Consider the following 13,498-nt stretch of genomic DNA (forward strand, 5'->3'; position numbering starts at 1 on the left):
CACACACACACACACACACACACACACACACACACACACACACACACGCAAATGTGTCTTTCTTCATACACAGACATATGCCTACCTTTTTTTTTTTTCTTATACAGGTTTCTCTGTGTAGCCTTGGCTGTCCTGCACTCACTTTGTAGAACAGGCTGGCCTCGAACTCACAGCTATCCTCTTGCATCTGCCTCCTGAGTGCTGGGATTACAGGCGTGGGCCACTGCACCAGGCACCAACTCTTAAAACTGCATTAAAAACTGCTTCTTGGGAGCTGAGGAAATGGCTCAGTTAAAGCACTGGCCATGCTGATGAGGAGCAGAGTTTGGACCCTAGACAGAGTTGCTGGGGATGCTGAGGACACAGGAGGATCCCAGGGCTTCCTGGCTAGTCTTGTTAAACCGACAAGTTTCGGATTCAGTGAAAGGACTTGTCTCAAAAGATGAGGTGGAAAGTTAACAGGGGAAGATGCCCGGCGTCAGGCTCTGACCTACACACATGCACACACCTGCTTCTAAGAAGCTCCACCTTTGCCTCATAAGAAATATGCAACAGGAGCTGGGCATGGTGGCCCACACCTTTGATCCCAGCACTCAGGGAGTCAGAGGCAGGTGGATCTCTGTGAGTTCCAGGCCAGCATGGTCTACAAAGTGAGTCCAGGACAGTCAGTCTTCAGTTTCACAGAAGAAACCCTGTCTTGGAAAAAAAAAGAATGTGCAGCAGAATATACTGCAAAACCCTAAGAACATTTGTAAGGTAAAATAAAAAAATAGGGAAAATATTTAGGATAAAAATAACTCAAGAAACAATAAACTGGCCACAATGAATATAAAATGAATAACAAATAAGGACAATTAATTGATCGGAAAGAAAATAGCAAACTAGGGCAAAAGAATCTATTCTATTTTATTCGAAGTGAAAATTAAAATTGACAGTAAAATGCGAACTGCAAACTGGCAGTGTTGGCACATGTGTGCTGAAGTGAGTCTCCAGACCTGAGAGGGTGGAGGCGGCAGCCACTGCACATGCCCATTGTCTTCCCGGATGCAGGGACCGAGGAACGCTGCCTCCAGCTGGCTCTCTCCTTCCCAAAGCTAAGTAACAAAGCTGCTGCTCTCTTCATCATGTCCCCTGTCCAGCCCTCAAGCTGTTCTTCTTACATCATTGTGCTGACAATTTGGTTACAACATCACTTGTCATAAAAACAAAACAAAAAACTCTAGAAATGACACATGCCTGGCTTAAGGCAGATGGCTAATTACAGAAGTCTCTCGAGGCACAGTCGTTTCCAGTGCTGTAAACAGCTCAAGATTCAAAAAACGGTGGGGATGGTTTAACGTACTGTTAGATAGCACAGAATCCCAGGTAACAGACCGACAGCCCTGAGAAGGTCCTAAAACAGAACAGTCAAGCCCTGGGAGTTCCCAGCACAATGTGCTTCTGAATAGCTGCCTGCTTCCTCTAACTTATACACCCCAAGGTGTAAAACACCCTGTTCTGGACACTCTTAAATGTCAAACCATTCTCTCTGATTTAAGGACACACAGAATTCATTCTCATCTTTGTTCGGGAAGAGAGAAAACAAGGCGACCCAACTACAAATGTACTGAAGGAAACTGACTCCAGATCGCTCCTACTCAAGGACTAGGCTTCCTTCTGTGTCTTTGTTGTTCTGTGTCTTTAACACCATCCCCCATGTGTCCCTGCGCCTGACCTGATCTAAGCAAATGCAATACAACTGAGCTAAATGCTCAGCCCTGAGGTTCAAATCTTTTTTTTTTTTTTTTTTAAGTTTTATTTACTCATTATTATGCAGTATTCTGCCTGCAGGCCAGAACAGCACACCAGATCTCATTACAGATGGTTGTGAGCTACTGTGTACTTTCTAGGAATTGAACTCATGATCTTTGGAAGAAAATCCTGTACTCTTAACCTCTGAGCCATCTCTCCAGCCCGAGGTTCACATCTTAATGTTGCTTCCCCATACTAAAATGAGTGTTTAGCCCTCATGCTGCCACCCATGAAAGCCTATTAAGAGCCAAACAGTGGACTAGGCTCCCTTGAGTGAGTCTTGGTGAGACTGAGCACATATACACAGGGTGGTGAAACTGCTAACATCTCTCTTGAGATACCTGGGTCACCCCTCGCTGGCCGTGAGGAGAGGCCCTAGCTCGGCAATGCAGGGCCTCCCCAGTCCATAGCCTATCCAAGACATGGAGGAACTAGAAAACAAAAAGGTGCTATTGGGGGAACGTTTACCTCCTGCTGTGAACCATCCCTGAAGTGTGGTTTCACAGATGGAACAGAACCACACCAAACATGCACTCTGAAATTATGCAAATTTTGAGTGCATCAGCATAGCTGAGTTTCCAAGTGAAGGGGTCAGTGACACAAGAGAGCAATCTAAATGTTGGAAGGGGTCTCCTTTGAACTAGTCATCTTCTATATAATCCTGCAAAATATAATAACCTGAACCGGGCACGATGGTGCACACCTGTAATCCTAGCACTCGAGGAGGTAGAGGCAGTCTGTGAGTTTGAGGCCAGCCTGGTCTACAAAGCAAGTCCACGCAAGGACAGCCAAGGGTACACAGAGAAACCCTGTCTCAAAAAACCAAATATATATACATATATGTGTGTGTGTATAATACCAGCTACAAACTAAAATTTGTGGTGCTTAGTTAAGATTGTGGATCACAAAAATTGAGGGAGGACAACTGAGTGAATTTTGATATAGATTATATTTGACGATGTGATTAAGGCAACATTAAATTCTTTAGGATTATGTAGTTCTTTGGAGACCTGCAAGGATATTTAAGGGAGAGAGCTCTGATGTCTGAAATACATCTCAGACGGCTCAGGAAGAAATGTCTGTGAACCTGTGTGTGAGCGCAGAAAAGAGAAAAAGAGAAAGACAGGGTGGGTACAAACAAGGGAAATAAACAAATGCAGTAAAATGTGAGTCTGGGTGAGGACAATATGACGACATTTGCAGCCCTTCTGCTGACTGAACGAACTGCCAGAATTGCTGGCTGGGGCAATAAACCTCAAAACTTTCCTAGCAAGCTCACAATGGCACATTCTTATTCACATCTTTGGGAAAACCCTTCCTTCCATCTCCCCAGCCACAGCCCTCCTGTCTAGGTTGAGTCTGGAGAGCTCTGAACTGAAAATCTCCAGCTCAGGAATCTCTAGGACTGATCCTGGCTTTCCACAGCAGGCATCCCGGTGAGTTCTCATAAACACCTGTGCCAGTATTGTCACCTGGACACCTAGGAGGCAGGTCTCCATGAAGGCTTGTCTGGATTAAGGCTGGCCTGAGTCTGTCTGGTTAGGTTAGTTGATGTGGGTGGGCCATTACCTAAGCAGGGAATCACAGACTTTGCAGAACAGAGAGGGCAAGCTGAGCATCAGCAAAGCACCTTCTCTGCTTCTTGGTTACAGAAGCAGTGACTGTTTGGAGCTCATGCTGATGTGGCCTCCCAACAAGGACAAGCTGCAAACCGGAACTGTGAGCCGAAAAAACCTTTCTCCCCTGAGTTGCTTTTGTCAGGGACTTTTATTACAGCAGCAGGAAAAGAAACTGAGACAGTACTAAGGATGAAAGTTTGAAAACCATTACCAAAAATTCTGTTTATCTAGGATTAAAAAAAAAGCTGGACGGTGTCACACACCTTTAATCCCAGCAATGGGAGGCAGAGGCAGTGGGTCTCTATGAGTTCCAGACCAGCTTGATCTACAAAGGAAGTTCCAGGTCACGCAGGGCTACATAGCAAGGCCTTGGCTCTAAAAACAAACAAACAAAACACACACACACACACACACACACACACACACACACACAAAAACAAAAAACAAAAAACTAAATAACCTGAAAAGCTCTTCTCTTGGATGTAAAATGAACACCAACTCACTTTTCTTCCAAAGTTCCAAAGACTAACTACAGTGCAGTGCTCTAAAATACCCCCCCCCCACCGTGATGGATTTCTCTACTGTTAAGATTTCCCACAGGATCACGTAAGACAAATGCAAGAGCAAAAGAGCAACATCACTTCACTCCTAAGGAAGAGATTCTTCAGCACCTCCTCCCTCTTGACCCCAGTCCATCTCTGAGGGATTCAAAGCCGGGGAACTTGGGAGGAGCACTAAAGGACCAGGGGGTCTGTTTTGTGATCTCGGAAACTAACAACAGAACAGAAATCCAGTTAGACATCATTAGAGTCACTTATTAAGACTTCTCAGAGGACGAGGTAAAGGCCAAAGGCTTGGGCCTCTCCAAGGAGAGAAAGAATTCCTAGATTCCCAGCTGGGAGATGAGGGAGGCAAAGGGGAGCCCGGCAAACTCATGGCAGCAAGGCCGCACTTGCTGAAACTTGTGTGATTACTCCAAGTGTGATAAAGTTTTTAACAGCGCCCTGCTCTGCTGTCACGGCTTTCCAGGCTTGTAGGTTTGTCACGCATGTATTTTGACTCTGTTGCCTATGGTGGAAAGCATCCAGACAGCAAGAAGTCAGGAGAAATGAAGGATTTCTGGAGTCCCATTGCCCCTGAAGGGTAATGTCTCAGTTCAAGAGCAAACAATTCTGCCCGCACATGGCTGTTCTCAGAAGACTCCTCTTACCAAAGTGATAATGGTAATAGAATTTTATTCAGCCCACAGACACACTACATATTATTACCTTTGAGTCTAATGAGGCCCCATGAACTGAGAGGTCATTCCATAAAAGACCTAAGAGTGGGGAAGCTTACACGGATAAGCATGGCCCAGTGTACAAAGTGAAGAGGGGGTAATTACACACGCACCTTAAAGCCTGCAAGGGATGAGACATACTAGGAAAAGAAAACAGAAATAGGCATGGCAACACAAGGACTCTGTAATAGGCACGAGGTTGAATTTCGAACGCTGAAAATAATGAGTACATATTAATGTTTGCATTATTTGTCTATTAAGTTGGCAAAATGCCTTAGGACGAGTTTCTAGACTTACAACAGTTTTCATCCTTACAAAGAACTCATCAGATTAAGTGCTGACTCTGTCAGAAGCAAGCTCCATGAGGACTGCGGTAGCCTGGTTATAGCTCTTGAGAGATCTCACTGCCGGTTGAAACTGGGATAGGCCTGAGAGGAACTTCCCAGTTGATAAGCCTATTCTCACAAGATTGCAGCCCAAAACCAGGACTCCAAGGCTGCAGATTAAGAACATATCCAGAAAGGATAAGCACTCTTCCAAAGAACTGGTTTGCCAAACATAGCAGTCTTTCTTTCTCTCCCCCTCCTTCCTTCTCTGTCTGTCTGTCTGCCTGTCTCTCCCTCTATCCCTCCCTCCTTCTCTCTTTATCCTTCTCTCTCAGGAGGTTGGCCTTTGATTACTGGATAGTCATGCCAGAGATTATCCTATTAGGGTTAGAATTTGAAGGACCAAAAAGAAGAAAAAGAAAAACAAACTTCCATTTATCTGACTAAAGATTTTTTGGGGGGGATGCGTGTTGAAACAGGGCTTCTCTATGTACCCTGGCTGTCCTGGAACTCTCTCTGTAGAGCAGGCTGGCGTCGACCTCACAGAGATCTGCCAGCATCTGCCTCCCGGGCTCTGGGATTGAAGGTGTGCAACACCACTGTCCAGCTAACCTGGCTATAAAATTAATGCTAAGAAGATGTAATCATTTTAAAGGTAACACTAAAGAACTCTGCAAAAGTCAGAAACAGGAAAGATTTAAATAAAATAAATAATTAAAAATGTAAAGTATATCACCTTTTAAAAGCATTTCAGAGAGCTGGACAGTGGTGGTAGGTGGATCTCTGTGAGTTCAAGGTCAGCCTGGTCTACAGAGTAAGTTCCAGGACAGCAAAGGCTACACAGAGAAGCCCTGTTTCAACCCCCTGCCCCTCCAAAAAAAATTATTCAAGAGGCTGGAGAGATGGCTTAGCAGTTAAGAGGACTTGCTGTTCTTGCAGAGAACCCAGGTTTGGTACCCAGCACCCACATGGTGGCTCACACCCATCCATAAAACTCCAGCTCCAGAGGATGTGAGCCTTTCTTCTGGCACGGCACACACACAGTGCACAGACAAGCCGGCAAGACACTCGTACACAGAAAATGCAAATCAAATACAGAGAGATGGCTGAGCATGCAGGGGCTCACAGCACCAAAGGGAAGACTGAAGAAAATAAAGAGTTTTTTCATAAATAAGGAACTTAAATTTTGTTTCTTATTGTTTTGTTTGTTTGTTTATTTTTGAGACAGGGCTTCTCTGTGTAGCCCTGGCTGTGCTGGAGTTTGTAGAACAGGGATTGTAGCCTCTGCCACCACCATAGTGCCCAACTAAGGGACTTAAATAGGGACATTCCCTTCAGAAAATGATCCCAGATAGAGAATTTGAATTTTTACAAATCATTCCACCGAGATCCTTCTCAAATACAACTGACAATATTTGTGCTTCCGTGTGTTTACGGCTGTAAAACATGTCCTTCTTTGTTATTTTGAGTTACCAACTTGCCCATATAAAATGAAGTGGGTGAGGTGAAACCTTAGTTGTTATTCAGACAGGCATCCTGGCAGCCAAGATGGGGCAGGGGCATATCTTAAATAATTCAAGTGAAATTACTTTGAATATTATGTAACTTATAAAATGCTTGGTATTTTTATTTGGAATTATCATATTCATTATACCTAAATTTAGGGGCATGGTGTTTGATTCTCTTTTTGTAGGATCTAGAGAACCTGAAAGGCTTCCCCATCTTCTTAACCTAGCTGGTGCAGAGACCATGCCCCAGGGGTGAGAAGACCATGCCCTGGAGGTGCTCAGGAGCTTGGCTAAGGCCAAGAAGCTACTTGATGGCTGTGTCAGGGCTGGAACTCCATCCTAGTAACCCTGATTTTCTTTCCACACCATCACATGGCTTGTACGTCATAATAGGGAGCGGTCATATACAATACAAGTTTTCTGGAGAGGCGAGCTGATATCAGAGCAGCCTTAAGAGCGACCTGTTTTCTATGAGGCTCCTCTCGTTCAAGGTTATGTCCCAGGGCTACAGCTGAGGTGGTGGACATAATGAGAGACTGAATTCCCTCTGCTTTCCAACCAAAGCACAGCAATGCCAAGCAGCACTCAGGGCGCTCAGACCCTAAACCAGCAGTTCTCAGCCCATGGGTTGCTACCCCTTTGAGAGTCATATATCAGATATCCTGTATATCAGATATTTACATTATGATTCATAACACTAACAAAATTACAGCTAGGAAGTAGCAACAAGATAATTTTATGGTTGGGGTCACTAAAGAGTCGCAGCATCAGAAGTGTCTTCAATACTTCTCAGCCTAGTTCTTGGTCATCCTGTCACCAAACATCAGGTTAAAATGTCCTGGATGTGTTCCTCTTACTCTTTTCCAGGTTCTGGCCTATCTCCTCGTCTTCGGAGGGGGTGGAGGAGTCCAGGCTCTCGTCAGCTCGCACGCTTGCCGCCTCTATGCATGTGATTAAGACCAGAGAGCTGGTGCTGCCACTGGCTGGCTGTGAGGACTTCTGAGCCTCATCTTCCTCCTCTGCTTGTTGCAGTGATTACGTGACCCGACATACGGGCTGGGAGACGGCTCTGTGGTTAAGAGCTTGTTGTTCCTGCAGAGGGTCCAGGCTTGATTTCTCAGGACCCACATGGTGGTTCTCACCCATCCATAACTCCAGTTCCGGCGAGCCAGTGCCGCTTTCTGACCTCCATGGTACCCAAGAACACTCACACTACACAGACATAAAAGGCAGGCAAAACACTCACACATAAACATTAATAAATATAAACGGAAAATAAATAAGGATTTAGAGGAGTTTGTATATGTAAAATGCTTAGTGTGGAGACTGTGTCATGGCACATTCTCGACAAATCTATTGCTTTTCACTGAGTCCCTAACGCTACACATCACTCTAGGAAATGACTGTGCGAAGGCACACTTACTCATCGATGCCCAGCACCTTCAACACTAACAGGTGGGAGATTCCCGAGTGCTGAAGGGAGCTAAGGCAACAAGACTAACACCAACAGGTGGAAGAGTCCTGAGTGCTGAAGGGAGCTAAGGCAACAAGACTAACAGGACTAGACTAGTACTGGGAAGTGTGTTGTCACGTATGTCAGAAACACTCCAACGTCTCCAGCCTTGGCTGGGATGGCACTTAGGAGGCAGAGACGGGCAGCTCTCTCTGAGTTCAAGGTTAGCGTGGTCTACATTGTGAGTTCCAAGCACTGTCAGAGCATCAAAATAAATAAATAAAAATGAAAAATAAAAAGCAGCCAGTGGTGCGCTCTCCTAGTGCTCAGGAGGGTCTCTGAGTTCAAAGCCAGCCTGGTCTACAGAGCAAGTTCCAAGATAGCCAGGACTACATAGAGAAACCAAAACAAACAAGACCAACAACAAAAAAACAAAACAAAACAAATTTTAAAAAGAAAATTCCCATATTGGCCTGGGAAAATGGCTCAGTAGATGGAGCCATTATGTAAGTATGAGGACCTGAGTTCAAATCTCAAGAGCCCATGTAAACCCAGTATACCCACAGGAAATAGGAGGCAGAGGCAGGAAAATCCCTAAATGCTCTCAGGCTACCCAGCATCTCATATACAAATGCAAAATAAGAAATTCTGTCTCAAAGAACGTAGAAGGACCTGCAACCAATGTTGTCCTCTGACTTCAGGTAAGCTTATACTTGCCCGCGCGCGCAAGCGCGCGCGCACACACACACACACTCCCCACTCTCTTACCTTCATTATAATGTCAATTTGATCTGTGTGAGCTGTCCCGTCCACAGGAACTCAGGAGATCCGAAGCAAGAAGGGTAGATAAAGAAGTTTCTAGAAAACAAAAACAGAGGTTCCTGGGGTGATCACAAGGGAAAGAAGAGCAGACAGAGGGAACAGCCCTGACTGTTCAAACATTCCCTCAGTATCTGCTGTGCACCATGCAAGACCCAAAGAGGAAATTCCCCTTGCCCCAAGAGCTTAGCCAGTGGCATGTGCTACACTGTGTCCAAAAGTGCCCAGAAAGGGCAAGACCCCTGCCCTCTGGGGAATTACAAGCTGCCATTGAACTAGCCTTTATACGGAGGTCAGTTTGCCTGGCAAAGAGGAGAAAAAGAGTAGCTTAAGTAGAGGAACTGAACATTCAAAAACTTAAGTGAGCCAGAAGGTGGTGGCACGTGTCTTTAATCCCAGCAGAGGCAGGCAGATCTGAGGGAGGCCAGACTGGTCTACAGAGTGAGTTCCTCGACAGCCTGGACTATACAGAGAGACAAAGAAACAAAAAACTCAAAAACATGAGTGCCAGAGGCCGGAAATGTCAGAATTTGGGAAAATGCAAGAAAGAATTGTTTACATTTACAGGCATGTCCAATTTTTTGACATCCATCTACAAAGTCCAACCTTAATAATCATGCAACTGAGTTACAAAAAATTAACTAAATCACACACAAAAATCTCAGGTTTTTTTTTTTTTTAATGTATATGGATGCTCTGCCTTCATGTATGTCTACATGCTACCTGTGCATGGTGCCTGCCTGTGGAGGCCAGAAGAGGCCACTGAGTCACATAACTGGACTTGCAGACTGCTGTGAGCTGACAAATGGTGTTGGGGGCTGTGGAAGAGCAGTGCTCTTAACTGCTGAGTCATCTCTTTCAACCCCACACTCCAAGTCTTACAACATCGCCAGTAACAAAGTTCACTGGCAGTCACGTTTGTATTTAATCTACTGAGAAAGACTATTAGCTAGCGCTGCAAAAAAAAAAAAAAAAAAAAAAAAGAAAGAAAAAGAAAACCAAAAAACCGAAAACGATCTCAAGCAATTCCCTCTCAATTGACCTCTACTCCTCCCTCGCTCCTCTCCCCACACGAGAGCCAGAGAAACCTCCTGCCTTTCCTACCGATGCTTCGCAGACACTGTGGGGCCCGGTGCAGTGTCGCACACCAGCCCCGGGAGCAGAGGAAAAGCAGGAGGTCTATGCAAGACTGGGGCCTGCTGGCCCTGACAGAGTTGCAAGCCTGCTAGGGCTAAGGCATGAATGAGATCATAATTTTAAAAAAATTAAAGAGGAAAATCCCAGCAATAAGCCCAGGGACCAGCTTGTTCCTGTCTTGAGGACTGTGTGTGAACGAAGCTTGCCCTAGCAGGCCATCCAATATAAAGTTTCTGATAAATGACACTTGGGGGTTGGAAGTTCACTGCTAATTTCTTTTCTTCTCCCATTCTGTCTTGATCTCTCTATACAAAGGAGAATAAAATCTGGTCCTGGCTGCAGAAATCTGATTCCTTCTGCACTCTTGAAGCAAAGCCATGCTTAGGAGCACTGTGGCTACTTCTGATGCCATCCTCCGTAACTGATCCTGACACTAGAGAAGACAGCATCTTCAACAAATGCTGCTGGTCAGCCGGGCATGGTGGTGCATGCCCGTAATCCCGGCACTCAGGGAGGCAGAGGCAGGCAGAGCTCTGTGAGTTCAAGGCCAGCCTGGTCTACAAAGAGTCCAGGACTGCCAAGGCTACACAGAGAAACCCTGTCTCAAAAAACTAAAACCAACAAACAAACAAACAAAAAATGCTGGTGGTCAAACTGCAAGGCTGCATGGAAAAGAGTACAAATAGACCCATAGCCATCATCCTGCATAAAACTCAACTCCAGATGGAGGACCTTAACTTAAGCCCCGTTACCCTGACTCTGATAGAAGAAAAGGTGAGGAATAGCCTTGAACTCACTGGCACAGAAAATAACTTTCTGAATGGATACCAAATAGCACAGTCACTAAAACCAACAATTAAAAAGTTGGGCCTGGTGAAGCTGAAAAGCTTCTGTATGGGAAAGGGCACCACGATCCAGACAAAGCAGCAGCCTACAGAACAGGAAACATTCTTTACCAATTATACATCTGACAGAACGTTAGTATCTAGAATACGTAAAGAACAACAACAAAAACAACAATACTGAACATCAAGGAGATAAATAAACCAATTTAAAAACCAGGCAGAGTTCTCAAAAGATGAAACACAAATGGCTGAGAAACACTTAAAGAAATGTTCCACATCCTTAGTCATCATGGAAATACAAATAAAAAAATACTCTGAGATTTTTATCTCACACCTGTCAGAATGACCAAGATCATTAAACAGATGACAGCTCATGCTGGTGAGAATCTGGGGTAGGGGAACACTCCTCCATTGCTGGTGAGTGCAAACTGGTACAGCCAATATGGAAATCAGTGTGGCGGATCCTCAGGAAGCCATGAATCAACCTACCTCAAGATGCAGCTACACCACTCTTGGGCACGAACCCAAACAACTCTCTATCCTACTACAGAGACACTTGCTCACAGTGTACACCAATGTTCTGTTCTTAATAGCCAGAAACTGGGAACAGCCTAGATGCCCATCAACTGATGAATGGATGATGAGATTGTACTGCATTTACACAATGAAATATTATTCAGCTGCTAAGAAAAATGAAATCTACAGGAAAATGAATGGAGAAAATACCCTCTTGAGTGAGGTAGGCTGCCCATTCTTCTCCCAAGTCATTGTACTGCTTCCTGCTCAGCTCAGCTTTTCCTGACACATGGGCATCTAAAGTGATTGTCTGTGCACACATATACCTTACACAGCACTTGACCATGGCAGAGACACCTCTTGCACCTTGTTCAGTGTTGGTGCATATTCAGTATGGCACTCCGAACACAGGTGAGAATTGAAAGCTGAAAATCATTTCACCATCGGTTAAACAGACAGGCATAAAATATGTGCTTTAAACATCAAACATTCAGGCAGGTGGGGGGAGCAGGAGGGATGAGTTAGAAGTAAAACAATGACACAGGATGAAAACGCCATAATGAAACCTACCGCTTTGTATGCTGTGTAAAAAGAACAAGAAAGCATGTGGTGGTGTATGCCACTGGTCCCAGCACTTGGCAGGCAGATCTCTCCGAATCTGAGACCAGCCTGATCTACTCAGAAAAGTTTCTGGTGCAATGACTCAACAGATATGAATATTGGAGGCTCCTCCAGAGGTCCTGAGTTCCATTCCCAGCAACCACATGGTGGCTCCAACTGATGCCATCTTCTGGCATGTGGGAGCACATAAAGATACAGCACTGATACGTAAATAAATAAATCTAAAAAGGAAGGAAGGAAGAAAGAGAAAGAGAGGGAGGGAGGGAGGGAGGGAGGGAGGGAGGAAGGAAGGAAGGAAGGAAGGAAGGAAGGAAGGAAGGAAGGAAGGAGAGACAAAGGTAGGTAGGTCCCTGGTTGACTTGGGTGGTGGCACATGCCTTTAATCCCAGCGCTTGGGAAGCAGAGACAGGTGGATCTCTGTGAGTTCCGGGCTAGCCTGGCCTACAGAGCAAGTTTCAGAGTTACACAGTGAGGCCCCAGGTTCTCTCCTCAGCACCCACATGGCAGCTCAGAACCATCCCCGTGTGATTCCAGTTCCACAGGATCTAATGCAGTCTTCTGGCTTTCATGGGCATTGGGCACCTGCATCGTCCATGTGCAGGCAAGAGAGCCATACACATAAGATAACAAAGTAATTTTCCAAAGAGATAAGAGAAATTATTTTTAGAGTAAACACCCACTATCACTTCACATTAATGGTTACAGATTAATTTCACCAGAAGCTCGGGGCCAGAAACCAAGCTAGAAGGAATTCTCACTCAATTGTTCCCTGAAAGAAAGGTACACAGAGCTCCAACTCCTCCTTTCAAGAATTTAATCTACTATAAATCTAAACTGTACCTTCAATATTAAGTAACTTAAAAGCTCTAAGTAGTCTCTGCACATACAAAGAATCAAGTGAGAGGGTCAAACAATGGGCAAAGACTTATTTAAGCTACAATATTAAAATAGGTGAAAAAGCACCTCTTTTCCCCAACTGCCCAACAAATCATGCAATATTAACCTCTGACTGGGGTTCCCAGCGAGACAGTCAGGATGTGTAGTTCCATGCCAGCACCCCATTTCCTCTCTCCACCTCTGCTTCAATGGCCCCCAGAGGCTCCCTCATCGTCATCCCTATCCAAAGCACCCATACCCTGCCTTCCTGACCCAGCACCTCAGACCCAGCTAACAGGCTCAGGAAAGGGAGTCTGTAACTTACATCCCCACTCACATGTAATTAATTTCTGCGAGTGCTCCTGGGGCCATCTTTGAGAAACACTGCCCCTGCCTTGCTGGAGAAGCTGGCCAGTGTTAACTGAGCCAGGGTTTGGACAGGTCCTCACGTGTAAGCACCCTTCTCCAAATGGAGCGCATGGATGCCCTTGGGCCCCCTGTAAGGCAGTGGGCCAAGGAACCGTGGGAGTTAAAATCGGTAAGCACTAAGATGCATTCCTGACCCCTGAAACTCCAGCAGGAAACATTTTTACAAGCTAATTAAGAAGGAATGGGACATGTTATAGCAAAAACGCCTGCAAAATGCTAAGCAAAAATAAATAAATAAATAAATAAATAAATAAATAAATAAATAAATAAATAAATAAA

At 45.0% G+C, this 13,498-nt stretch overlaps 1 protein-coding gene across 2 annotated transcripts in view; it reads right to left on the reverse strand.

Moving 5' to 3' along the window:
• Positions 1-13,498, reverse strand: part of Txnrd1 (thioredoxin reductase 1) — an 83,471-nt gene that overhangs the window by 66,688 nt on the left and 3,285 nt on the right. For both annotated transcript variants that reach the window (XM_055627898.1, XM_055627901.1), the window contains exon 2: positions 8,745-8,834. In XM_055627898.1, coding sequence (XP_055483873.1) covers positions 8,745-8,750 — 6 coding nt within the window. In that variant the 5' untranslated portion in view covers positions 8,751-8,834. The remainder of the gene's footprint in view (positions 1-8,744; positions 8,835-13,498) is intronic.

This window comes from Psammomys obesus, unplaced genomic scaffold, assembly GCF_907164565.1.
Source record: "Psammomys obesus unplaced genomic scaffold, mPsaObe1.curated_primary_1811, whole genome shotgun sequence".
NCBI lineage: Eukaryota > Metazoa > Chordata > Mammalia > Rodentia > Muridae > Psammomys > Psammomys obesus.